The 27,970-nt window shown below is 41.9% G+C and overlaps 2 protein-coding genes across 3 annotated transcripts; both read right to left on the bottom strand.

The window, feature by feature from the left end:
* Positions 1 to 62: 62 nt before the first annotated feature.
* Positions 63 to 27,970, bottom strand: tle3a (TLE family member 3, transcriptional corepressor a). 2 transcript variants are annotated; one of them, XM_073850109.1, is made up of 18 exons: positions 27,907 to 27,970; positions 26,150 to 26,194; positions 16,170 to 16,232; positions 15,951 to 16,055; positions 10,796 to 10,997; positions 10,304 to 10,311; positions 8,065 to 8,187; positions 7,922 to 7,972; positions 7,224 to 7,376; positions 6,457 to 6,586; positions 5,987 to 6,150; positions 4,504 to 4,577; positions 4,001 to 4,250; positions 3,376 to 3,623; positions 3,123 to 3,270; positions 2,227 to 2,377; positions 1,916 to 1,992; positions 63 to 1,493 (listed from the first exon to the last, which is right to left on the bottom strand). In XM_073850109.1, exons 1-18 carry the CDS (start codon positions 27,925 to 27,927, stop codon positions 1,386 to 1,388), a joined length of 2,121 nt encoding a protein of 706 aa, XP_073706210.1. In that variant the 5' UTR covers positions 27,928 to 27,970; the 3' UTR covers positions 63 to 1,385. The 2 variants fall into 2 exon arrangements, with proteins under 2 accessions (XP_073706210.1, XP_073706211.1); XM_073850110.1 differs by having other exon boundaries at positions 10,796 to 10,994.
* Positions 17,147 to 20,985, bottom strand: LOC141346162 (uncharacterized). Its single transcript, XM_073851076.1, has 4 exons — positions 20,326 to 20,985; positions 19,509 to 20,228; positions 19,346 to 19,387; positions 17,147 to 17,539 (listed from the first exon to the last, which is right to left on the bottom strand). Exons 1-4 carry the CDS (start codon positions 20,785 to 20,787, stop codon positions 17,147 to 17,149), a joined length of 1,617 nt encoding a protein of 538 aa, XP_073707177.1. The 5' UTR covers positions 20,788 to 20,985.

Here is a 27,970-nt window from a genome sequence, read left to right as displayed (position 1 = left end):
ATACCCACTGAACAGGCCAACGTGAGAGACTAGTTTACAACACTGAGACATTCTTAAAGATGTCATTTTATACAAAAACAGTTTATTGAATTATCAACAACTGTACATATCTTCAGTGACAACACAGTTTGCTACATACTTTGGTGTGTGTTTTGAGACGTGTCCATTTCTTGCAGCTCTTTTCTCTTTTTTTTGGGAGGAGAAATACTAACAGTGTGATGCTATAAACAAGCTGGACAGTAAGTAAATGCCTGTGCGTCAGGCTAGAGTTTTACAGTCCGACAGACATTTTACTCTGTGCTTCCTGTATATGGAACACTATGCACACAAAACACAGTGTATGTCACTTGGGACTCGGGAAGGGGAGGGAAAAATAACCAATTGATCCAAATTCCAATTCTTCCACTACGAGACAAGATGTCATGTCCTGGTCATACAACAGCACAATGAAGTCACAGGTTCGAGAGTAGTCCTCTACTAATCGGCAAATATCAAAATCCAAGTTCGTGTGCCCCAATGAGGCCTTGCAGGAAGGAGAGTTTGTTTGGGAACTGATCCGCCCCTCCCCGCGGAGCCTCGAATGCAGTCTCAGGTGCCTCGCATGGGGTTTAAGCCGCTCAAAAACATAAAAATAAAAAAAATCCACAGGACATTTTACAAAAACGCCTCTGTAATGCGATTTAGCTCAAAATTGTTTTTCAGGAGGGAGGGAAAAAAAGTAAATTAGATTTCCATAAAAGGTCAGCTTGGAAAATGAACTTCTCAAAGGGGGGGGGGAAAACGGAATAGAATATCCTCATAGAAAAAAACGTCTTAATCTAATTTCCAAACCTCAAAGGGGAAACGAAGCATCAAGGAGAGAATGAGAGCGAGAGAGAGAAAGAGAACCATCACAAGTGTAACAGGACACCAAAATATAAATCTATAAAAGGCATTTTAATACTCCATTATGTACACTTTTCACATACCCTCCACACAGATGAAGTTTCAGAACGAAGCGCTGCTTCACGATGCATTATGGAACGTTCTCACTGCATAGTGAGGAAAAAAAAATAGAATCAAAATCCAACAAAGAAAGACTTGAAGCAAAAAAAAAAACAGCAAGGAAGGAAACATCGAGTGTTTTCTAGTGCCATATAAACTGGGCCGAGTGTGTGGGGTCTGTCGGGCTGCACATTTGTGTCCAAGTCCAGATCATCCCAGCGTCCACTCTTCCACGTCTGTGGTCAGTCAGTTAAAAGTCAGTGAGTGTGAGACAGACAGTCAGACAGACAGACAAGGGCTGTTCCTGTCTGTTTGACTAGGAGAGTCACTGGAGTGAGAAGTTGTGTGTCCCCCCTTCCTCCTCCAGAGGCCTGAGCTGCTCCAGTCTGTTACCTCTCAGTCTAGTAGATCACTTCATACACCGTGGCCTTCTTGTCTCCAGAGCCTGTAACAATGTACTTGTCATCGGCTGATATGTCACAGCTCAGGACTGAGGATGATTCCTTTGACTGCAAGAAGAAGAAAAAAAGCCGTGATAAATCTGGCGAAATAAAAAAAATTTGAAATTTAACTTCAAAAGGGCCTGCATAAAACTCTTCCGACATCCTCTATTACTCAAAGAAAATGCTGACAGCTGTATACATAAGCACTTCTCTCTCCCCCCAACCAAACGATGCATTAGCGTTCATGCCGAGCCCCTTCAGTCATAAACACTTGAAGGGTTATCATTATTTACTCTTAAGCTGGTAGATGCGAGCTACACGCGCGGACCCACATCCGCACTAAGTGGTCAGGACCCAGCGTTAATGATATACTCCAGCCCATTTCCGCTGATCGAGGCCCGGCCTGTCAGCCAGCGGTCACTGTGCCCTTTCTACTGACTCAGGCAGCCCACACATTTCCTGCAGACAGTCTGTATTGATCTCTGTACCTGGAATATGCTGGCGCCGTAGGGAGTCCTCCATGCATTCAACAGATTGTCCTTCCCAGTGCTCACGAACCATTTACCTTGTCAAGGGAAATCAAACGTAATTAGAGCTCCGTTCAGAGTACAGGCAAAACCCAGATATGCACAGAAAGCCAAATAAAAGACAGCCTAGCAGAAAAGGACAGTCAAGGTTCTGTCGGTTGTTGTGCTGTATTAAAGCACAGGCATATAACTTCAAGAGAGTGCAAAAGCTCTAGTGGAGATATGTATAGAGTGCCTGCATTCAATGCGTGAAGCTCAAATCAGTCACTTACCACAGTAGGCAAACTTGAGAGACAAAACGCAGCTTTCGTGAAGGTGCAGCTGGTACTTGTCAGGCTTGGTGTGGTGGAGCACCTCCACGTTGCTGCTTTCCATGCCCACAGCCAGCCACTCGCCCGTAGGACAGTAGCCCAGGGAGAAGATCTGCATTTGGGCGGACAGACACAAGTTAAGGACCACTGCTTTGCCCTTAAGTCAGTATGAAATTAAAATTTACCATTTGTTTTTCAAATGCATATTATATATCTTATTGTGAACAACTCATCCATGTATATATCAGGGTCAATATCAATATAGAAAACAATATAAAAACTTTTTTTGTGTTTGTTTTGGGCACGTCACATTCTGGCTTCACAGACAAACACAGGCTTAGTTAGTCTAGTCTAGAGCAGGTTATACAAAAACTCACATTATACTTACTGAAGCTACAAAATTAATATTAATAACTGTGTTGTTTATGACGAGGGAATTCACATTTATTTGTTCACATTTCATTTTAATCGCGATAGCCATAATAAATTGAGTAGGAGCATTTTTTTTGCTCCCTTTCTCTTGTATTTATGGGGCATTTTTGTTAATTTTAGTGGCATTTTTGCCACAAGCTCTTGTTAATTTCTGACCCTGGTATATATATTGTGAAACTGACAGACTTTTCTATAGAGATTTAAACAGGTCTTCTCACACTCCGCCCCTGGAACCTCACGTTCATCCGGCGTCTTTTTTTAATGCAATCTTAAACTCCAGTCAACAACTCATGCACATCTAACCAAGTCCTCAATTTTTTCTTAAAATCTGATAACTCAGATGTATGCAATAAAGAATGAGAGATCTGTGGCTTCTTCCATTTCCCAAAGCTTCATGATGAAATGCCATTGTGCTTTGGCCTAACCTGAGATGTGAAGTCATGCTGTTGAAGTTGCCGTCCCTCTCTAAGGTCCCAGGACCGAACTGTGTTGTCAAGACCACCTGTCCAGAGCTTGGTACCATCATGAGAGATGTCAATGCAGCTGGCACCATCTGTGTGGCCTTGGAATTGCCTGCAAAGCAGAAAAAAGAACGGGTTTAGAGAACAGCCTTGTTTTAAATCTTACAGATATACAAGAAAATGTAGCCCACGAGAGAAAATCCTGAAAAAGGCCCACCTGACGAGGGTCTGGTTGTGGAGGTCCCAAACTGCAATGTTTCCATCGCTGCAGCAGGAGAAGCACACCTTAGCGTCGGGGCTGATGGCCAGCGCGTAGCAGGCCGGTGCGGAGGAGGTCAGCTCGGCTTTGATGCGGGGTGTCTGGGAGGCAAGATCCCAAATGGTCAGTGTGCTGGCTTCCCCTCCGACGATAAGAGTGCGGCCATCGGGCAACAGCTTACAGGAGCGAATGTAGTTGTCACGGTTCTGTAGATGTAAAGAACAAACAACGTGAGAAAACATTCCAAACTTCCAACATCATGTGTACGAATCTGTGAAGTATGAAAAAAGTACTAGTAGTGTGAAAAGTATTATTACTATAATTAAAATAACTATAATTAATAGTTATCCACCTTATTTTTCTCATAGCCATTTGTAAACTTTATATGCAAGGCTTTCAGGTCTCACCTGCTATTTTTATCTGTATAAAACTCGTTTTGCTGGTTCATATTGCAAACTGGTGTGTCTTACCATATTATTTTAATGTATTATCTTAATTATGAACTTGTAGTGCAAACAGTTGAAAATGGCTAACCTCCACTTAGAAAAATAAGGTAGATAATAAGTATGACTTTGACCCTCACCAGGCAGTCTAGTTGAGACACTGGACTCTTGCTTCCAGGCTGACTGATGTCCCAGATCTTAACACAGCCCTTGCCACCAGTGTATACGTGGCGAGTGGGATTGCTTATAGTCACAGCACACACCACCTCTCCATGACTAAGTGTGTTGATCTGACGGGCATGGCGTGGGATCCCTGGACCAATGAGGGCGTCTGGAGGGAAGGGCACAGGCTGCATCTGTCCGTCAGCGCTGACGTGAAAAGAGTAGGCTCTGAGAGAGACAGAGAGACAGAGAGACAGAGAGAGAGAGACCTCTTTAGTAATCTAGTAGTCAACAGCGCACTGATTGAAGTGGGTTAATTAAATCAATTACAGCAATATGAGTAAGTAGTCTGAAATGAGGTATTAAGAGGTGGAAAAGGTTGTGCTCTTAAGCACTCTTGCAGAACCGTTACATGAATAGTGTGGGGAAAGAGACCGGCTACGAGTTAGTCACGATCATTTAATCTTTGTTGGACACTTACGGTTTTCCTCCAGAGATTGAGGTGAGGCTGGCAGGGAGGCCGGGACCTCTCATATGAGGATGCTCGAAACCCGCCTGCAGAAACAAAACAAAAACATGCTGCATTAGAACAGTGATCTGTATTAACAACACAGGCATAAATTACACATTATATCCTGTGCAGAGATTAGCTTGATGTAAGCCACACAACAGCTGTGTGAGGAAAAATCTGTGAATTAATCAGTATTTTTCAATAAATAATTTCAATGAACCAGAAGATTCAGTGAGCATTACTTCTGGCTTCAGAGGCTACTATTTTGAATTTTTTTTAATTAACTGTTGCATTTTTTTTGAAGCTTGAAAGCCCCCATTCATTGTTTATTCATGGAAAAAAAACATCCAGTACAATTGGATTGAATTGGAACATAAAGGTAAGTAAATGATGACAATTTAGATTTTTGTACTGTGAGCTATTCCTTTAACTTGACCAGATCAATGTATACTGCAAAACCGAACATGCAACCACAGAGGAATGATTCGTGCCCTGCTCCTTCATTTAACCGAAAGGATGAAGCAATCAGACGGCAGGCAGTCAGGTAGCCTGAGAGCCCAGTCAATGTAACGCTCATTTCACACCCAGTCACACACACTACATCACCTCATGCGCTCCCTCCACTCTCAGGTTGGGGGATTTGGGTGAGAGAGAGAGATTGAAATCAAGCAAGAAAATAAAAAGAAATGAGAGGAAGAAATTGGGAGAGAAAGGTAAGGCGGGGCCTACTTTGGAGTAGAGGGTAGGAATCTTTAGCCATCTCAGCATCTGATTCAGTTTTGTTTCAAAGAGTCACATTCCGATTCAAAAAAAAAAAATTCTCAATACATCTCAATTTCTCAGCTGCAGCATAGCGGTACAAATCTTTGGGGAGTTGAAGTGGCACATATCATGTATGCCTGCTCTGACCCGCCTATCAAGCCGAAACAGTATAACTGTAGTTCAGCTTTCATTTTGTGTGGTAGTTCCACATTAAAGCAAACATTAATGAGACCCTGGACCACAAAACAAGTCATAAGGGTCAATTTTCTGAAACTGAGATTTATACATCATCTGAAAGCTGAAAAAATAAGCTAAGGATAGAACAATATTTGGCCGAGATACAACCATTTAAAAATGAGGGTGCAAAAAAAATTTAAATATTGAGAAAATCACCTTTAAAGTTGTCCAAATTAAGTTTTGATATATTTACGGTAGGAAATTATTAAAATATCGTCATGGAACATGATCTTTACTTAATATTCTAATGATTCTTGGCATAAAAGAAAAATTGATCATTTTGACCCATACAATGTATTTTTGGCTATTGCTACAAATATACCTGTGCTACTTAAGACTGGTTTTGTGGTCCAGGGTCACAAAGGTTTTAAAGTGCATGCATAATATTAATTAAAAAAAAATCTAATTGTGAATGTTTTGTACTTTGAAGATGCTTATTTACACAAATACTCACCATGGGCGAGCGTCCGTAGGCAGCGGCAGCAGCCGCACTCATCTGAGGAGAGATGTGAAGGCCGGCGTAGACTCCAGGACTGGTCAGAGAACCATTCATCTCATGGTGGCTCATCATGGCAAAAGGAGTTGGGTAAGAGAGGGGGGTGCGCAGAGCAGGGGCGGCTGCAGACACATAGACACACAGCCAATCATAAATCAGCATCAGTCAACCGTGGGGAAAGGAGCTGAACTCGGGAGCAGGGAGATAAATCTCAATCAAAGACCTGCCTACACTGAGCTGCTTCAAAGATGAATTTTATGAAAGCTGCTTTAAGCTCTGTTAAAAAGGCGAGCCTAAAAATTTGCTGAAGCTTTGGATTATTTCCATATGCAAAGAGCTCTCTTTCGCTTACAACATTGGCTGTGTTTGTGCTGTTGCTTGCAGGTGGTGACGTATAGAGTGAAATGGCATCTCAATTGTGAACTCACCGAGAGCTTCCATTGGAGGCTTGCCTAGGATGGGCCGCAGCCCAGGGGTGGTGCTGGTACCCGGGGTGGGGGCGTCGTTGCGAGGCGTGGGGGTGTTGGACTTGAGACCAGGCGTGGAGGATTTGTCATTCTGCAGAGAGGAGAAGAGAGAAAGAGAGATAGAGAAAACAGAGTTAAAATCCCCCCAAACGAGGCAGCATCCAGGCAGAAGATTTAAGTGCCGGCAGAACCTAATCCAATCCAATTCTGACAAACTCACTACTCCTACGAAACTATAAACCCTGCTATTTATCCCCAAACCCATTACTGCTACAATGGAGATGAGGCTCGTTTTATCCTTCCCTCGCTTCTCCCTCTAATCTTTTTTTTTGATGCAGAGGCCCAGAATGGTTAAACGCATTGAGTTATTAGCAGGGAAGACACGACTGATCCAGCTATGGGAATGCATTATCCCTGACATTTACAGATGTATTTAAAGCCGAGGCTGGGAAACAGACATTCACTCCTGAGCCATTAGAGAGAGTGGAAGATCACAGGGCGTTCAAGCTTCCCTAGCTGCCCCCGCCCATCAAACCCTTTTCCTCAAACATATCCTATAATTCTGCTTCAATGGCACAGACCCAGATTCTATCAAATCTTATATGCGGCGCCGCCGATTATTACAGTAGCAAAATCCGGATAAATGGAGCTGATACACGTAAATGCAGCATTCTGAATTAAATGAAGCCAGCTTGTGTGTGTGTGGTGTGAACAAGAGAGATGCGTACATGTCCGTGCTCCTTGTTTTTAGAGGAAGGGGTGCTGCCGGAGGAGGCCACAGAGGCGGGGCTGTTGGGCGTATCCTTCTTCGCTGGGCGGGCCTTATCTATGCCGTTCTCAGGAGGGGAGTGTGCAGGGCTCCCTCTGGGTGTGGCAGGGTCCTAGAGCACAAAAATGTACCAGGAATGAGATAAATATTGAAAATAACACATGCAAGTGTTCAGTTGAATTAATGGAGAAGTTCAGTTCCAGAACAAAAATTGACATAATTAACTCACCCCCTTGTCATCAAGGATGTTCATGTCTTTTTTTCTTCTGTCGTAAAGAAATTGTTTTTTGAGGGGGAAAAAAAAATCAGGAATGTTCTCCATATAGTGGACTTGCAGTTTAAATGCAGCTTCAAGGGGCTCTAAACAATCCCAGCTAATGAAGAAGGGTCTTATAAGGCTCTAGATAAGACCCTTCTTCCTTGGCCTGGGATCGTTTGAAGCTGCATTTAAACTGCATTTTGGACATTTAAACTCGGCACCATTGAAGTCTACTATATGGAGAAAAATCCTGAAATGTTTGCCTCAAAAAACTATTTCTTTAAGACTGAAAGACATGAACATCTTGGATGACAAGGGAGCGAGTACATTATCTGCAAATTTTTGTTCCGGAAGTGAACTTTTATTATTATTAAAAGTACATTACATGTGTTTCTCACCTCGTTGGAAACATCAACCACCAGATCATCGCTTTTGTCTCCGTCACTGTCCTGAAAACACAATGAGCCAACTTGTGAGTATCCCTTTTTTGGATTCTGTTACAGAAGAATCTTATATTACAAGTTCATGTCACAACACTCACATATCGGCTCATGCTGTCCTTGTCTTCCACTTTGCGTTTCTTAGAGTCCAAGCTATAATCGGAAGAGCCACGGTGTTTCTCGCTGGTTGTGCGCAGGCTGTCTGACGGAGAAATCGAGTTGTTCTGCGGAGGAGAAAGAGGGGAAATATTAAAGTGTGCCATTAGACTTGTAGACTTTAATCCAACTTGTTGTCCCATAAGACCTCAAAATTGCTTTGAAAATATCCTGTAGGCCCCATCAACTCTTTTCAGCTCAAGATATTTATATATCCAAACTTGATTCCAGTTTATTTCGGGTGACAAATGAATTATTTGAGTTTAGAGTCAAAAACAAATTACCATTACAATGACAGGTACTTCACAGCTGTTGGATCTGAAGGAGATCCAAGCTGGGAAGTCAACAACACGGAGAGAGAGAAAAAAAAAGGACAAAATAGCTCTTATCACTCCAAAACCGCACACTTAAAAAGCCAAAAGCGATTTATCCATTCCAGCTATCCGACGCGAAAACCCAAAACAGGCCTAACATAATACAGTGAGACTCGCCAAGCCGTATCTAACAACCCACAGTAGACTAAACACAGAAAAATGTGCTGGCCGCACTACACAGTAGACACAGTTAACCAGAGCAAAGAGGGGCTTGTTTTCACTGCCCCACCATTCTCCCTTCCTTCCCCCAGCTCACTCCCTCCATCTTCTAAAAGAGACAACAAACAGCTTCAGGAAGACATGAGCAGCACGTTAGTGTCAAACAACAGCCTATTATCTGTGAGAAGTCCGACTTGGGCTGTGTGCGTGGGAGCATGTAATAGTCATTGATTCCTGTAGCGTGTTTGTACCCTTCCCTCGGCACTTTGCGGGTCTGCGGTCCCGAATGGGAAAAAGGGACGTGTATCCGCAGGAAATAGTGGGCGACTCTGTCTGTGGCCACTGTCCATACTCACAATAATGCGTTGTAAGAATATTCATAGTATTTAACAAGCAACAGGACTTTGAGTGCTCTCTGGGCACTTTCTCAAAACAATCCCGCTCCTAGAGCTTTACTCATCCCGTCCCAAGAGCCTTCGCTCTGCGTGAGGCAACAAGATTCACAGAGGGAAAATGCGGCCAGATCACTGGAAGCGTAAAAGGAAACTAAGCTGAGAAGATGAAGTAGCAGACTGGGCCGAACGCCCAATAGTCTCTGTCTCTCTCGCTCTCTTTGCATGATGTCTGACCTTCTAAAGAGATGCTTAGCGTGACTCATTAAGGAGAGTCACCAGCGTGCTATCAGATGACCTTAGACAACGGCAGCAGCGAATACACAACAGCGCCTGGACTGCTAACCGCCAGAGGAGCTCCCCTTCCTTCAGACATGACTGCACCCATTCAGGCCTCGCCGGGCCAGCAGAAACCCAATCTCACGGCCACAATCAGCCATCAGAGAGATTTAAGCCCCGTCGAATAAATGCCTTTTACAAGGGCACGGAGATGAGAGGGAGGAAAACAATTCCTGCGCCTGTGCTCATACATATTTATCGCGCTAGCAAAAGAGAGCGGAGAGGGGCGGTAAACAAGTGGAGATAGCGGAGGGGTGGGTAGGACGGGAGAGGGATAAAATAAATCCCACAAAGGAGGGAGGGAGTCGACGTCGTCTTTAATTGTGATGAAATTATAGAGCCGCGCTAATCTGCGCGCTGTAATACGAGTCATTTCCCATCTGCGGAGAGATGTGAGTGCTTATTTCATAAAAAGCTTGTTTCTCTATTAGTCATTTTAATGAACGCAGATTACCATTTCGTGCACGAGTTGCGTGTGCTTCAGGATGAAGGATCTTACTTGACATTTACATTAATGGAAATTTTCTTAGGCATGAAATGGGCCAAGAGGTGCTTTTCACCCGGTAAAACTAAGACATATTTGCTCCGTTTCAAAACCTAGTGAGCCGCCTACGGAGGCAACATTAAGGCATCATTTAAGGTGCGCTCCTGACACGGAGGCTGTTCAAAACACTACGCAACTTAATTATGCTGCTTCCTAAGACACTTTATATTAAGCCAAATACTAAATAAAACCAACACATTGGAACGTAGAGTAACATCTCATTTAATACAGAAAATCATTATCATTACATTATTCAATGTTTAGCATGATTTTATCCAAACTACTTAAAACAACCAAGTTGCTGTCTACGTAGGTTTTGGAACACAACTATTAAGAGGAAGAGGACAACTGAGACAACAGGAAACCTGATACTCACCGTACTCTCTGTAGTCAGCAGACCCCGGTTGGTGTTGAAAGACAGGCAGAACGGCAAGACAAAACAGAGATAAACAAAAGTCAGTTACCCTGACCGACTGGCAATCAGAGTTAAAAGTAGATTTCATCAGCAGGTAGAATATGTCTGTTATGTACACAATACACCTAGCAAACCATTAACTTGCGTTCTCCTTTATTCAACCCACAGAGAGCGTCATGCGTATGTTCAATCGCTTTACACACTCTCGGTTCTTCTCTGAAAATAGGCTACATCCTTAAATGGCAAGCCACGAGAGTAGCGTACTCTTATAAAGCAAACCTACGAAGGTCAATAATGTCAGCAGCCTATAAGAGCTGTAATAATAATGAAAAGGGTGGGTGGGGGGCGTTATGAAACAAGCGTTTGATTCACACAAGAGGTCTATATGGCTGAGCGACTAATGTTCCACTCTCTTGGCTTTAAATGAGAGCAGTGTGTGTGTCTGCTCCTTACCTCGGTGCTCTAGGTCATGGTGGTTTTTTTCATCTTTCACTGGCAAGTGTGGCTGACTTCCCAGGGCTCCCAGAGCCAGCAGGCCCGAGCCAGAGCCGGTGACCGGCGGGATTCCTGGTGGCTGAAGGCCAGAAGGGTGGGGAGGTAAAGCCACAGGGCCGTGGGCAGCGTGAGAGAGGTGCTGGGCCTGGAGCTGCTGCTGCTGTGGAGAGACATACAACCAGTGGGCCAGAGGGAAAAAAGTAGAGAAATCCATGCCGCAAACTAAACACAGCTTCTGGGCGGCCAATTCAGAAGCGCAGGTGGGGGTACAAAGATATTTATGTCATATTTAAGGATCCTGCAAAGAAAACAGTCTGTATGTCGCTTGGATCTCAACCTGAAATTGTAAAATCTTGGTATGTTGTCAGTTTACATTTCAGGTTTCCTGCTCAAGTGCAACATAAACGCTGTGGAAGATCACACAGAAAGCATGTAAATTCACTCATTAAATAATAAAACTCACACTCGCACGCGCTCTCCAAAAGAGAGTCGTCAAGCCCTATTTAAGATACAGTTTAAAGACAGCAGGCGCTGGAATGCTGTCAGCTCATTGGCTTAACACCACCTGCTCCTTAGCCCCATCAAAACGCTGGACGGCTATATTTACTCCCCTCACATTTGGGTCTGGTTATTACACAAAGTATGAGTCACTCGAGAAAACCAAACTTTAAACACCACTCCAACAGCAGCTGGGCTCAGCTTTTGTGTGTGCGCGAGCGTGTTGAGCAGCGGCGGCGGTGGCCAAGAGCGAGGGGTCCTGTTTTGGCATGCGTTCAAGCCTCCAATAACTCCATCAATATTTGAAAAGCTTGGAGGAAACTGATGAGAGTTAAAAACCACTCAGCATGGGAAGCGAGCAGCTTAAAGCAAGGTTAAATAATACTTAGCAGAGCCACCAGTAAAGGAAAAAAACAACAACAACAAAAAACCCAGCCTCCACAATTTATTAGCATCCACAGGAAGAATGAATTATTCAGATGGCTGTTAGAGCACGCACCGCCCAACTTTTTCACAGACCTCACCCGTCAATCAATGAACGTTTACGGTCATTCTTCTAGAATCCCGACATGTTGACGTGGAAAGGGTAGATGTTATTGGCTATGTACGACGAGCACGGTGGTACAACCTTTCAGAATTATCAGCAGGTCATTAATGCCATGCCATAAGTAAATATCAATACTAAAGGCTTATTTATAAGTCTGGAATGCTCCAAAAGCTTGCCCTTTCCAGTGGGTAAATCATTATTAAGATGTCCATCACAGGCCCTTATTCGGGGTGAGTATAATTGCTAACAGCTTTGCGGATTATTTGCACAGCTGGCTGTATATTGAGACTCGGGGCCTTTGAGATTGGCAGGAGAGCGAATGGTATATAGAAGAGCTCCGCTTGGGATTTGAACCTGCAACCTTACCCTCCCCAACACAACAGAGCTGCCAAGCCAATTATGAGCTGTGCCTCAGAGTGTGGATCTGTGAGGAGATGTGATAAGGGAGTGTGTGTGTGTGTGTACTGAGCGTGGGTGGTGGGCGCATGTTCTTGAAGAGAGAGTGAAAGGGCAGGAGAAAAGGAGAGAGAGAGATAGTGAGACAAGAGTGGAAGTGAGTGATCGTAAGACAGAAACAGTGTTGGTGCTAGGGTGTTCGTGTGGATGTGTCAGGAAGTGAAATGAACCGCTCGTGGGGGGAGGGGGTTCATGTGTGTGGCTTCAGAGATGACGACTGACCACATGGGAAATTAAAGAAGCCGTTGATTCACGGGGGAGCACCCTCCCTGCTCATTCCAGCTAATGAGCCACTGATGTGTAATATGCATGGACAATAAGAGAACCCTCATTAGAGACCCGGCCATGAAGACGAGAAAATAAAGAAATAAAACGTCTCCAGTAATTTAATATTCCCGCATAAAGACCGCCTCAACTGCTGCTAATCTCTCCCTCTTACAGCAAAACAATGAACGCAGGCCCGGTGTGAACAATTAACAATGGACATGTAAAAAAGATAAGTGGCTAGATCAGACAAGCGCCTGCTTCTATTCTCAGGTGTGTATGTTAAACAACCCCATCTTGAGTTTAGTGCTGTAACCATGCAACATGCAGGCCTGAGGGAGTTCAAAAACATAAAGCCCCATGATTCGCCCTCTTGGCCACAAACACACTTAATTGGGCCCACAGCACAAGCAGGGGCAGTCTTAATAGAGATCTATCAATACATCCACAGCAGTCAACTTACAGTAAAACAAGCTGCCCACTGCACTAGGCTGGGCAATACAGCTAAAACAATTAAATCTTGACGTTTTTTTATTTTTATTTAAACTATTATTTATTTAAACTAGCTAAAAATGTTTAAGTAACTATCTAGTAAAATGTTTTCCACTATATATTGTTGGAAAAACAGCTATTTTTTTTTACTAAAACATTTTTAAGGTCCTATGATTTCTGCGATACAGAAAATGTGGAATCTCTAAAACTGTTCTAAAAGTCACTTCATGGACATTTTACCGTTTCTTTTAGGAAAAACTATTGTCATATCATATACAAACAGAAACTTAAAGGTCTTCACAGCAACCCGTAAAAAAAAAAAAAAAAAAAAAAGTTTGGTTTAACTTGGAGACTGTGACAGAAATATATTACTTAATGTACTACTACTACTACTAAAATTATTGTTAAAAGATTATTTTGAAGGAATATTTACCAGAGAATTTATTAACCAGAAAAACTGTATTTCTGAAAAATAATAAAAATAATAATAATAAAATAATAATAAATTAGTTTATTTATAAAATTAATTATTTGGCAATTATTTTGATTATTACAATTTAACCATTAAGCATTTAAATGGAATCCAGAAAATTAATGGAAAACACAGAATTTGGTAAAAAAATAAAACTAAATTTCAGAAAAACTTATTCCATAGGGCCTTAAAACATAATTTTTGTTGAACTTTTAATAAACTGCTGTTAAATTGTGCAAGTTTTGTGATCTCAATTAATTAGACATGCCTTTTAATTAACAAAATTAAATTTATTCATTAAACCAGAGTCTAGAAAAATTAAAATGGAAAAAAAAAAAGAAAAAAAAAAAACTGTATTCAGAAAAGTTCAAACGGAAAAAGCAGAATATGCAAAAACATAAAATTTGGGGGAAAAATAAAAAGGATTTCATAGAGCCCCATAAACAGCCAATTAAACTGGCTAAACATTTATAATGAATTATGTAGTAAAATGTTTTCCAGTTTTTCACTAAATAAACACAAGGAAACTGTAGGCTACTTATTTGTAACAATACAACAGTACATTGTATGAAAAACAGCTATTTTTTTACTAAAACATTTGACATTTTCAGAAACTAATCAAACTTACTAACTCTAATGCCATATATATTAAAGAGTTGATCAGGGACGCTATTAAAAGTCACAAGACAAGGAATGACAGCAAATGAGCCTAATGACACGCTCTATGTAAAACTTAATGAAGATATAAAACACACATTAAAATCAACACTGAGGCTTAGTTTTATACAGCCAGCAAATAAATATTCAATACCACTAAAAGCTCCAAACTCAACCACAGCCTATAAACTAACCAGAACATTTCAAACAGAACAGAGAGGAAGTTAAGCATGTGGAAAAGGAACGGCAAGACAGTGGATAGAAATGCTCATGCTTTTCTAAAATAAATAAGGCTGGGGTAGATAAACACAAACTGTTGGTGAGGGCAGAAATGCTGAGCTGCTAGAGGAGGCCATCTTAAGACCTCTGATCAAAGTCATAGCACAGCAGAAAAAAAAAAAAGCTGCTGCCCTAGATGCATCCTATTACCGGCCCTGAGGTTCATCAATAAGAGATGCTGGTGGTTTCTGCTCTGAGCGAGCGTGTGTGTGTGTGCGGCTCACACCTCAACTCTGCCTTATACTATTTATGAGGACTCTGGCACCTGCACGAGTACACACACACTAGTAGGCCTACTGTGTGAATTACAAATGTCCACCTACTCCAAGAAAGAAAAGAAAACTCTCAGACAAGCAAGTATGTTTTCTGCTTTTCAACTTGTAAATGGCTCCTAAAAGATTAAGAGTCATTAAAGTTTATCTGACGTAGCTATCAGACGGTGATCCTTCCTAAAGATAACGTGGCATTTAAGAGCGACCACATGACTGCCCCATTCAGACCTGATTCCAGGAATTATCTCTGAGTGAGTGTCAATGCTCAGGATCTAATTGAATTCCGATATCAGACAACACAAACCCACCCTCAAACCTTCACCTCACCATTATCAGCTGTGGAGCAATTCTTAAGAAGGTGAATCAAAGCAGGCTCAACGTCTCTAATCAGATCAGAGCTAGCCTTACTACTGGATGCACAGGGGTCACATTTGTTTTTCCCTACATATTGATAGGGATCCGGGTCACTCGCCCCCTGATCAATAAGTGACTGTTGTGTAGCGTTTCCAGGAAAGGAATAGCTGTAGTAGCTCAGGGATATGTGTGCAAGATCCTATTTGTCTTTAATTCCCAGCGCAATCCAGGTCAGCAAAGAGGAATGAGCCTCCCCTGTAAAACCTGATCTAATTAAAGGTATCCAAGCTCTAAAGAGAGCTCTGAACAGCTTCTAGATGCAGACTCAGGGGACTGAGGATGCTAAGCACACTCATGCCACATATAGAGGAGACTAAATAAAGCTTGGTCAACAGCGTCCAGCTGCACATTAGATAAACAATAATGTGGCTACGGGCCAAGAGGTAAACGAAAGCAATGAAATACAGCTGACACGTAATCAGAGACAGTGTTACAAATAATCATTATCCCTCACTTTAATGGACTGATTCTTATTTAACTGGTTTCTAAATATTGCATATTTGTTCATTGATGGTTAAGTTTACGGTTAAGGCCACCTCTGACCCTAACAAACCCATAAATACATACACAAATTTAAACATCACATGATGCATGCACATTAAAAAGGCATTCATTGTAGGGGCAAACCGGCACATGATTGAAATAAGCTACTAATTCCAAAATTAATTATTAAATCAGTTAATAGATTTATTTTGCATGTATTACAATGCAGGTTTGCCCCATTCTTAGGGTCAAAAAAAGTAATTAAAGGGGTATACACACGGTCAGAGGCAGATTGGGAAGTCCACGTACCCCGATGATAGCGTTCAGTTCGGTCATTGTCACTTGCTTTGCACGTTCAACAGCTTGTGCTACCTGCTGTTGGTGCTGCAACAGGGAGAGAAAATGCGGTTAGATTTCAATGCAACGCAAAAAGGTTCTTAAATGATAATATAGTACAATTTGCTAAAATGAAGCTTTGGAAATTCACATGAAGCTCACCTCTTGTGACAGAAAAGGCATAATCTGGGCTAGAATCGCATTGAGCCTTTTGGCAATCTCGGTCTGGAAGAGAAAAAGAAAAAGGGAAAAGTTAAAAAAGGGTTAATTTACTTCTGTTAAAGTGCACCACTAAGCCTTTTTTAGCGTTTCCCAACGATTAAGCCAATTACCACGGCAATCAGAACCGCTTGACTCGGCACACTCCAAACTGCGTGATATTGACATGTGAAATATTTAAAACATTATGAGAGCCCAGGGGAGAGAGAGAGCACAGCTGCGATGAGTGTATACTCCAAACCACACGAAGAACGAGCCAGATACACTGGAGCTGTGTTAATAGCAGCGCTGCACTTACTGCAGGTACAGTCTACTAGTGGAAAGACTTTCTCATGCACTCCCGGCTTCACATTTACACCTCAACCATTATCACCACTGATATGCAATTGCACTAAAAAGAAAAACCTGCAGAAGTTGGGTTTTTTTCGCATGTCTTCGCAACAAAATGACTGCCAACTCCTGTTGTTTAGCAGATGTTAAATAATGCAGACAGTCCCTGAGGACACGTTGGAAGCAGACGAATGTGATAAAAGACTTTAGGGCTGACCACAAAAAAGCCGTTTTATAAATCCCAAATTTATGAATTTTCAGCATCCAAAAATTGTACACACATGGTCTAAATAGCAGGCAGAGCCAAAGGATTTTCAGCATCTTTGAGCTACAGTGCTGCAACAGAGTATAAAAAAACCTACATTATTCAATTAAAGTTAAACATTTGCATTCCAATGAGCCTTTACTACGGAACAGAAAATGTTCAGATCACAACGTGTCAATTCTGACTAATGAACAAAGGTGGATTACGTCCAGACCTGTCATGAGCCGAGGCCTATTTTGCCTTCTCCAGACCCCACCTTTTTCATTTTCTCAGCATCCCACCCCTAAGTCCCCCCTTCATCTAGCCCACCGCAGGGACCCGACCTTCATTCTCTCTCCACCCGCCTGACCGTTGCCATGGCAACTGTAGCCGAGCAGGCCCCATCTCCTATCGCGCGCCGATCATTATGCAAATGGTACCTCAGCTTGACCGTAACAGCCTGTAAAATCATATTACGTGCACACAGGCAGGTCATTAAATTGAATTTTCGGCCTGTCGATCGGATGAGTGCCGCACGCGAACGGTGGATAAAAAGGCGAGCGATAGCAGAGGATGATGTGGGGTCGTTGTGAGAACACATGACAGTAAAAGGCGGGGTGGGGGCAAAGCCAGGGCTCTCCACCCAAAGGCTACACGCAGCTACAGTAGGATGTACTCCATCCCTCTTCCTTTCCATCATCAGACGCCAGCAGGAACACAGCACGGCCGACATCACAGCCTCTTCCAGTGATGAAAGGAGCTCACATCACAGGTCTGGCACTGGCTTTGACTGAGACCAAAGGAGAGGGGGAGGAAAGCCTCTGAAAAATAACTCGGCTACAGATACATCATCTATAGAATTTATGAGGCTCAGTTCAACCCAGGGCCAGAATGGAGCACAAACACATCACAGGGATTTCGGCTCTATTTTTCATTTCAATGGCAAACACGCAGCGCTGCGCCGACCAGGAAATTATTTATAACATATTGCCGAAAATGCCAAGCGGTTGCAGGAGCCAGACACAATATTTTTTTTACATGATACTCTGTAACACCCGAGAAAGTTTCGATTCTTCCCATCAAAGGAATACAGACGTGTGTCGGGTCAAGCCATAGGCAAAATATTGTTGAGTAAAGCCTGGCAGACCTGAGCATAATCTGATATTAGTCCATATCAAAAGCTTGATTCCACATTAATATGGAAAAAACACTTTAAAGGGTTAGTTCACCCAAAAATTAAAATTAGCCTAATATTTACTCACCTTCCAAGCATTCTAAGTTTATATGACTTCCTTCTTTCAGACGAATCTAATTTGAGTTATATATGTGTATATGTATATATATATATATATATATATATATATATAAAATGAACCTGGCATTTCCAAGCTTTAGAATTGCATAGATGGGTGTTTCACTTCATCAGTCCAAAACAAGTCCAATAAAGTACATCCATCTATAATAAAAAGTGCCTTACACAGCTCCAGGGGGTGAATAAAATCCTCCTGCAGCGAATCAATGCATTTTTGTAAGAGAAATATCCATATTTAAAACGTAAGAGTCACTTTAATCTATCTTGAGCCAGCTGGTCGTGCACGTAAGCAGTTCCAGGAGGATGATGTAGGATGTCAGTGTTGCACATGCCTCAGTGAGTCTTGCACAAACCAACATTTGTTTACAGGAGCAAAGGAAGCAATGTTTCCTTACTTTAGCAAAGAAAAACCAGTCTACCCTTGGTTTATATCGAAATCCTCAAACTTTTTTCTTTACAAATCCTTGTTTTGAACTTCTAATTAGTGACTGATGTTGTGTTTACCGCAAGCTAGATTAAAGTGATTCTTATGTTTTAACACTAGATTTACTAAACCTGCGCAAATTTGCGTAAAATCCCTGGACCTAACACCTACAAGCACCCTGCTGAGATTTCCACAGGCCTTTTGTCCTCCTGCTTTTGTTGTGCAAATACACCCATTACCTGTGAGGCCTGGCACATTTGCATTTTTTTACTCAGAGTAACTCAGATCCAAGGCAGGCCAAACCTCTGTGTGTAACAAACCTTTAGAATTGCCTGACGTATTTATACAAAAGACACACATTCACAATATATGGATACACAAGTCTGTTTTATTTTTATACATATGTACATACTTTTTTTTTTATACATACATATTTATTTTATATAAGTGTTTCAAACTTTGCAGAGTTTGCAGACCCAGTGTCCATTGTCCCTGCATTTGGCACAGGTGAATTTTTTACATGTTGCACAGGAATACCTGCTGCGATTCCTGTTGCAGCTCTCTTGCACCTGGCACTGTGTTGTCTGTACAGTCCCTGGCACAGCAGCTTCAGCAGCCTGCCTCTGTGCCAATATTTCCTTCTGTTGCATGAATCGGCAACGAAGTTCCTTTGCTAGAAGACTCAGAAACAATCTTCTTTTGCCTGTCCACCCAGTACATGCCTTGTACAAAATGTAGGCATTCACCGCCGCTAGGTCCAGCATATTGTAAAAAACTGCTACTGGCCACCTGCGTGTTGCTGCTCTTACCGAATACATCCGTGCCATTTGGTCCAACACGTCTACAACACACTGTAAAAGTAGAGAGAGAGAGAGAGAGTCATGAGTATATGTGCTTTTTTCTATAGGTCTGTATAGTACACATCAGAAAACATTGTAGTACTGGTGTAAAATTATACACAAATTCACATACCTTCATGTGGTTATAGTCTGTTATCGTGTTATCGTGCAGCAGTCTGTGCGCCAGTGACAGTGAAGTAAAGAAATTGTCCGTTGTGACATTTCTCCCTTTATCCAAAAATGGCTCCATCAGATTCATGACCACATTCTCTGCCAGCCTCTCTCCCTTCTGACGACTGGGGTCCTTTCCCAAGTAAGGAGATGCCTTGCAAACATATTTGGTCTCCAAATCCGTGGCCATCCAGAACTTGATCCCAGATTTGTCTGGCTTAGTTGCAATATACTGTGTGAATGGACAACGTACCTTGGTAGGGAACAGCTGTACATCTATGGTCATGTGTTCTCCTGGAGTGAAACTCTCAGCACAGTTCTTGTTGAAGCGTGTCCAGATGTCGGAGATCGCAGCAAATTTGTCTGTCTTCACCCGTTCTGCCCGCGTGTCCTTGTCATCAAATCGAAGGTGTTGCATAATTGAAATGAATCTATCTCGGGGCATTGTCTCTTTGATTACAGGCACCAGAAAGCTTTCTGACCAGCAATCCACAATGGCACCAACGGGACACATGATTGCTCTTACAAACAGAATTGAAATGAATGCCATCAGTTCATGAATTGCCAAATTCCAGTCTGGCTCTGTTCTGCGGGCTTGGTGGACCGTGCACTCCCTGATGGTCTGCAGCATTCCCACGTCTAACAGACAAAGGAAGCTTTGGAGCACGCTTGTAATTTTACGCTGTCGGAAGATAAACAAATAGAGAATGGTAAATTTACATGAACCTCACTCTAAATGGGTTTATATAAATATCATATGTACTATGGTAATGACAAACCTTAGCAGACTCTGTGGGTCCAGCTTGCGCAGTGAAGCATGAGTGATTTGCTACTGCGCTGGGTATTCCAATGTCCTCCTCTGCCCACACAGTGCCGTCTTTTGCCGTCTGAGTCTTACAGGGCTTCCCAGTACTACGGCGCATCTTCCGTGGAGGCGTGTTGTGGTTTTGTTCCGTCTCCTTTTCTGATTCTTCTGAGGAGGAGTCAGAGGCCTGCTGGACAAATGAAATCTCTCCTCCATCAGAGTCAGCTTCGTCCATTTCCTGAAGCCAGGCCAAAGCCTGTTGTGCGGAGAGGTTCTTCCTGCATGGCAGTGATACGGAGTCCATCCTGATGTGTGTTCTCAAAAATGCGAAGAAGAAATGAATCTCCCACCTGAGTCGGTCAGCTTTTGCCACTCCCTTACATACACAGTCACAATAGATAGAATCACACCTTTTGGCCACCTCTACAGCATTCATATGTTGTGAAAAGCCGGCCTATTTGCAGTACAGTGTCTGCCATACTGCCATCAATGCCATGGCAATGGAATGCTGCCAAAGTGCCAATTGCCCTCCCATTGAAATTGGTTGCCCCTTGATTACAGTATTGGCCTATCATCATTTGCGATGTCATTGGAACACTGCAAAAAGTGCCAATTGCCCTCTGATTGCCCTCTGAGTTGCACTGTCCACATTTCTGCAGTGACAATGCAGATTTTCCACTTGTGGGACTAATATAGACAGATCAGAGGTGAACCAGGAACTGAGGGGCAGCTTTTTTTATGGTTGTTGTTTTTTTGTTTTTTTTGCTATTTTTTTACATGAACAGGCAGAGGACAGAGCATATGAAAGCTGGAGCGATCACACAAAAAGAAAATTTGCTTTTGGTGTTATAATTCAGTGATGTGTTATAATTCTGTATGTGTACGAACATGTTTGCACACATTTTTTTTATAAATAAAACAGTTGTGTTCCCATATAATGTGAATATGTGTCTTTAATATTTGCAGGTCAGTCAATGTGTTGAATATTTTTTATAGATATGGCAGGCATTTTTGAAGGTTTCCATGTCACACAGAGGTTTGGCCTGCCTTGAGTTACACTGAGTAAAAAAATGCCAATGTGCCAGGCCTCACAGATAAATGGGTGTGTTTGCACAACAAAAGCAGGAGGACAATCGAGCTGAAGAAGTGTGAAAATCTCAGCAGGGGTGATTCACACCTCAGGACTTTCACCAAAAAATAAAAAAGTCAGTAATTCTAGTGTTAAACATGGATATTTTTCTTACAAAATACATCAATTCGCTACAGGAGGCCTTTATTCACCTCCCGGAGCCGTGTGAGGCACTTTTTTATTATGGATGGATGCACTTTATTGGACTTGTTTTGGACTGGAGAAACACCTGCCCATGCAATTCTAAAGCTTGGAAATACCAGGATAATTTTTAATATAACTCCAATTGGCTTTGTCTGAAAGAAGGAAGTCATATACACCTAAGATAAGTAAATGATGGGCTAATTTGCATTTTTAGGTGAACTAACCCTTTAATTTCTTAAGACACTTGTAAAATAGAGATTAGTTCTAATTAGTTAGAACAAAAAGGCAAAGGCAGGTTAGAACCTGGTTTAACAAAAGTGAACAAATAAAAAAATCAAAAGTATGAATAAAAAAAAAAGTCACTGTAATCGAAAATCGATCTATACCGTTGCATCCCAAATCAGCTTTATACATTCTTGAAAACTACAGCTGGTGTGACAAGACTGGGTGTTGCATTTCACCAAAGCAACAGGATCAAAGCAGGGTACCAGTTTAGCTTTCAGACACCCAAGTACACTCCGGAAAAAAACTACTAGAAGAATGCATCAACAAAAATGCTGGTTGAAAAGCCAGCTCAGTGTATAATCCTTATTTGCCGAGATAAACCGCGTCAATAGCAGCCTAACATTTGACAGGATTTGCTGAGAGGCCTGGAGAGCATCGAACACATTCCTTAAGGGCTTAACGCGACGTTGACAGCTGGCCGAGTGAGGTCAAGGGTTGCCTTATCTGACACTCACTCCAAAGCTTCATGCTTTATCTTGCAAAAACAATCCCGCTGTCGGGGGAAAACATGTCCGATGGCGGTGACGTACGCAAAAAGCCGGCATACGCTGCGCGTAATGTATGAATCTATGATGAAAGCTGTGCTGTGCATTGAGCTGGACAAGCAGAGCTTTTAGCTACAACTGCGGATAAAAATAGGATGTCACTTTAAGCAGATGAAAGCCTGCCTCTTAAGTGGCGAGCTTCACGCTCTGGTACACAATTACAGGTACTCGGACCTGTCTAGCACCATTTCAAGAGCACTCCAGGGCCAGGCTGTCAATGGCATGCTGAAAGCTATTTGTCTGTTGCCATCAGCGCCAGCGGAATGGAGTGAGACGCTGATGAGCATTGAATATAGAGGAAAACAACTGGCCCTTCCAGGCATGTGTCTCCATCACAAACAATACTTGACCTAGCCGGGTTGATGGGCCCCTGTATTCTGCCGGGGTGAGAGGGTAGTAATGCTCTCTGACAGCCTCATGCGCAGTAGTAAAGGTGTAACAAGGTCTATATATGTGTGTGCCGGAGGTGAGAGCACAAGCTTAACAGGGTTGTTAACTAGAACTGGCATTAAAATTTACCTGCATTGATCGGCGTAGTACAGCCGCATGGGTGGCTAGCTTGTGTTTTCTATTGTTGTTTGGCCGTCTCTCAAATACTCACCCCTGCTCTATTATGCATATGTTTGGAGTGTCATTGTACAGGTTCACCTGGTTTCATGACCTAACCAACATAAACAGTGTGACGGAGCGAGCCTGTGTTTCCCAATCCTCCCTCCTCTTTAACAGAGGCTTTGTGTACTCACCTCACTGAGCCAGTCAGTTTGCTTTGGCTCACATAGAGAAGGACAATCCAGCAGTTAGCAAACACTTCCTAGGGCACCCCTTATAAATCATTTATCAGCGTCCCCGTGTCAAGCCGGGCCTGACTGGCTCAATCTGGGTCTGACAGCGAGGAGAGGGGAGGAGATTCCCTCGGAGTCTCACAACAGGTGAGAAAAACTCACAAAATAAGCCGCGCTGTGAGCGCGCCTTAGTCATCACAGCGGCTCATTGACGTGGAGCAGCTGCCATTACAGCTGCATTTCCTCCCTCGCTATGGCAGTCTGCGGGTATCAAGCTTGCATCCTGAAATCCGCATTACGCCACGACTGTTTAAAATACAAAGCGCCCAGAGACGACCGAATGGAAGAGGAAACGGATTGCCTGACGGTTGGAATTAAATCCTCAGCGCTGAGAATAATGGGGTGCGGATCCGGCAATCTTCGCTAACTCGGTTGGTTAACTACTCCCCGCCTTGCATCCGCTCCTGGGTTCGGTTTAACCCGGATCAGCAGACCGGGATAAAAGGGTGGGATCTGCGTGTTTGCTTATGAACACCATTACCTCCCTCCTCTTTAGCAGGTTAGAGGCAACGTCGGATGAATTATTCAATAGTGCATCCATGGGCTCTGTGGCGGTTCCTGATAAAAGTCAAGGTGCTAAAATGGATCAGTCGATTAACCTGTTTACACAAGGCCAGCCCTCCCACCCTATATCCTTCTACTCCTTTTCTCTCACTCCTCTGTCCCTCAGCTGCCAAGTTGGGAGATAAGTGGTTAACAGGAGGCATCGCAGGGGCAAGGGGCCTGACAGACAGAGGAGTGCAGAGACTCACACTGTGGACACTGATGGATCGCCATCCACCAGCTCCTCCCTGATGCCATTAACCTTCATGAGGTGGAGAAGGCGAGCAGGCTGAGGGAGCTGGGTTGTCTCTGAGGTGGCCTAACTACATCTGGTGCACAACACAATCTCATTATTATCTAGGGGACAGGAAATGTGCGATGCGTCACAGTATTGTCACAATATATCAGATTAGTCTTTGTAAATACTGTGAAAGAGAAGCCTAAATTTGAAGAACAATATCAAAAACGTAAGGTGGACAAAAATTAGGATTGAAAAAATGTTAATTAATAATGCTGCCCTGCATTTTGAAAAAAAAAAAATTGCCTGATATTACTTACTTCTAAATTTAAATATATATATAAAAACTTTCTTTCACATACAGTTTTTCACCCTGGTCTTAAGCAGCATGGGTATATTTGTAGCAATAGCCAAAAATACATTGTATGGGTCAAAATGATAAATTTTTCTTTTATACCAAAAAGCATTAGGATATTAAGTAAAGATCGTGGTTCATTAAGATATTTTTAAATTTCCCACCGGAAATATCAAAACTTAATTTTTGATTAGTAATATGCATTGCGAAGAACATCATTTGGACAACTTTAAAGGATTCTTTTGCACCCTCAGATCCCAGATTTTCAAAGAGTTTCAAATATTTTCCTATCCTAACAAACCATACATCAATGGAAAGCTTATTTATTCAGCTTTCGGATGATATATAAATCACAATTTCGAAAAAATTAACCCTTATGACTGGGTTTGTCATGGTCACAAATAAGAATGAAGATTTTCAATGCAAAAAAACCCAAAAGCAGTCAAATGATGAAAAGAAGTATTCAAATTGTCTACTTTAACTTACAATCTGAGGAGGAGTGGAAAAATATGTTCAAATACTCTATTTAATGTCAAAGAATGTTAAATAAACATAAGTTCATAAATAAATAATCTCTAAAATATGTGATTTTTGGATGTAGTAAAACACCCACAGATGTAGCAGCAAACATCTGAGTCATAGTTACATTTTTTTTCTGTCACTGGCCATATTTCTAACATTGGAATCGTGATTAAACATAAAACAATGTCTTCAGAGTCATTCATACTTTTAAATGTATGAATCAGGGAAAGATAGGAATTATATCTTTGTGGCAGTTTTTCTGCATTTTCACGTTTCAGTGACTGTCAAAAAGAAAAAAAATGCACATCATATCTGAAATGCACATCATACTTTGTGAGCGAGTGTGAAGTGCTAAACTGTTTTTGTAATCAGCAGACATTAGCAAGAAAATGAGTATTGATTTCATTTAGCAAATATGATGCACATTGGTATTAGTTAATAATAATAATAATAACGTGAAAATAGTTGATTAGTCAGTGCTGTGCACGGATAACAGATATTTGTCATTGATGTCAGTGAAAAACTATTTCTGGAAGGAAAAACTGAAAAATGGCAAAGGCAATAAAAAGGTCACAACACAATTTGCCCAGCGCTTCAAAGAAGGTCATAATAGGTCATATAGTTTGATGTGGCCATGTTGCTGGCTTTAGGCATTTATTGGAAAAGACATGAAATATCCGATTGAATCAAATAGATAAACGACCAATTAATTGATTATCAAAAATACATTAGTTGCAGCCCTAGAGAAAACGTAGGGTAAAAATTGATTGGAAGGGATGAATTTAAGGCATTCTATTTTCCCTTAGTGGTAAATTATAAAGGCTGTCTTAAATGTGCTGACATAATAGGGACTCCTCAGACTCTGCTCCCTTTAGTCATTAAATCACATGGCCGTCCTGCCAAAGTCCTGAGTTTAATCTTATCAAAGCTGTCTGACCACACTCTACTCAGCACAAGCAGGAAAAGAGATTTGACTCAGTGTGTGTGTGCTTGTAATGCCCTGACTTCTAGCCCGATTCTAACTGCTGCTCAAAAAGAACACAGTCCACAGTCTTTCTCTCATCATCTCTACAGAGTGCACTTGACTTGTCTCCTAACACACCGGTGTGACTGCATTGACTGACGTCTACACACACAGCGCAGGGATCCTCTGTGACTCAGAGATTGTGTGAACAGGGATCAAAGGGCTACATACCTGTTTGTGCATTTCAATGTTCAGCCCATAGGACATCTCATAGTACTGAAAGAAAGAGAAATGAAAAATACTCAGTTTTTTTTTATATTCAATCCGAGCCACATCAAACATTTTCACCTCACATCAGAGAGCGGGGAAAAGAAAGTCAGATTCTAGCGAAACATGAGGGGAAAAGAGGAGAACAGGCTTTTGATGCGCACTTCAAAATCATGTCCCATAACAGTGTCTCATATCTGCACAGCTTCTCCTTCTTTGTATGATAGCGATGAAAGTACACAGTGGAAATCCCACTTGGATTTTAGATCAGAGATCCCACCTGTTTTGACCAATAAATCTTAGTCATTTAAAATAATAATTATGATTATGATTTCTCACAAAGAGCTATTTCTAGCAAAAAGAAAAAAAAAACGCATCCAGAAAAAGTAGGAATGAAGTAGAAAGCAAAAAACACTGCAGAACAGAAATGTGTATAAGTTTCCCACTAACTTTTGATCAAATTCCAAAAAATAATCTATATAAAATAAAATAAAAAAGAAACATTTTTCAAGTTATGCCATTTGTGGCCTTGGACCACAAAATCAGTCAGAAGTAGCACGGGTATATTTGTAGCAATAGCGATTTTTCTTTTATGCCAAAAATCATTAGGATATTAAAGTAAAGATTATGTTCCATTAAGACATTTTGTAAATTTCCTACTGTAAATATATCAAAACTTAATTTTTGATTAGTAATATGCATTGCTAAAAAATATATTCCAAATATAGTCCTATCCTAACAAACCATACATCAACGAAAAGCCTATTTATAAACACTTATGACTGGTTTTGTGGTCCAGGGTCACATTTTGTTCTAATAAAACCTAATCTTTTTTTTTTTTAATTGTAATAATATTTTAAGAAGATTAAACACCCCCTGATTTCAGTGCAGTCCTCCAAGTCTAGATTCTGACACTATCAAGTCAAACAGTCAGCGTGGGGATTCTACATGGTGTTTACCTAACCTCTCCTCCTCCTTTCTGACTGACATGCTTTTTCCTGTGAATGGAATGTTTAACTAGCGTCCCTGGGTATTGGTTAAAGTCATGGCTCGCATGTTTACACAAGATAAGAGAATGCACTTCCACAGTTTAACCTTGTTTAGTTACACCACGAAAAGCTTTGTTTTTCCTCTCCCTATCATAAATCCTCACACGAGGCTGTTTTGATCTCTTGAACGTCTACGATTGAATTTGAGAGCTTTGGTGTTGTGTAAATGATTAAGCCCGTGATTAAGATTAACGCTGAATTTATGTAGCCGTTTGTTTGCGCGTAAAATCTGGTTATCAAAGACAGAGCGCTGCAGAGACTTTGGATTTCGGCAGCGATCAAGTATTTTCCCACAGACGCCTCTGGCACTCCTCCATCACCCCTCACCCAATTTACGGCCATGCATTTGTCTGAGAGCAGCGTCTCCTTGGAGAATAATCAGATCCACACACAGAGGGAGGTAGAGCGAAGGGGGAGAACAGAGGGGGAGAGAGAAGAGGGGACAATGCTGTGGTCATTGACCCCTACGGCTAAGGGTTGGTGTATGAAAGGGCCCGAGGCTAAGAGCAGTCAGTCAGGGCCCTTTAATAAAGCAGGAGGCTGAACTAAAAGCACCAGAGGGGGTTTCACAAACACATTCTAAAACACACACATACAGAGAGACACGCAACTAGGCATCTAGCTTCACCCCAGCTACTAGCTAATGGCAGCTTACATATTGGCTAATCTTACCATGACATAATGGCGCTGCATCTCTGTCTTCTCATTGGCCAGTTTGTCGTACTCCACTTTAAGA

Source organism: Garra rufa, chromosome 11, assembly GCF_049309525.1.
Source record: "Garra rufa chromosome 11, GarRuf1.0, whole genome shotgun sequence".
NCBI classification, from domain to species: Eukaryota; Metazoa; Chordata; class Actinopteri; order Cypriniformes; family Cyprinidae; genus Garra; species Garra rufa.
This window is presented reverse-complemented; position numbering and strand designations above follow the sequence as displayed.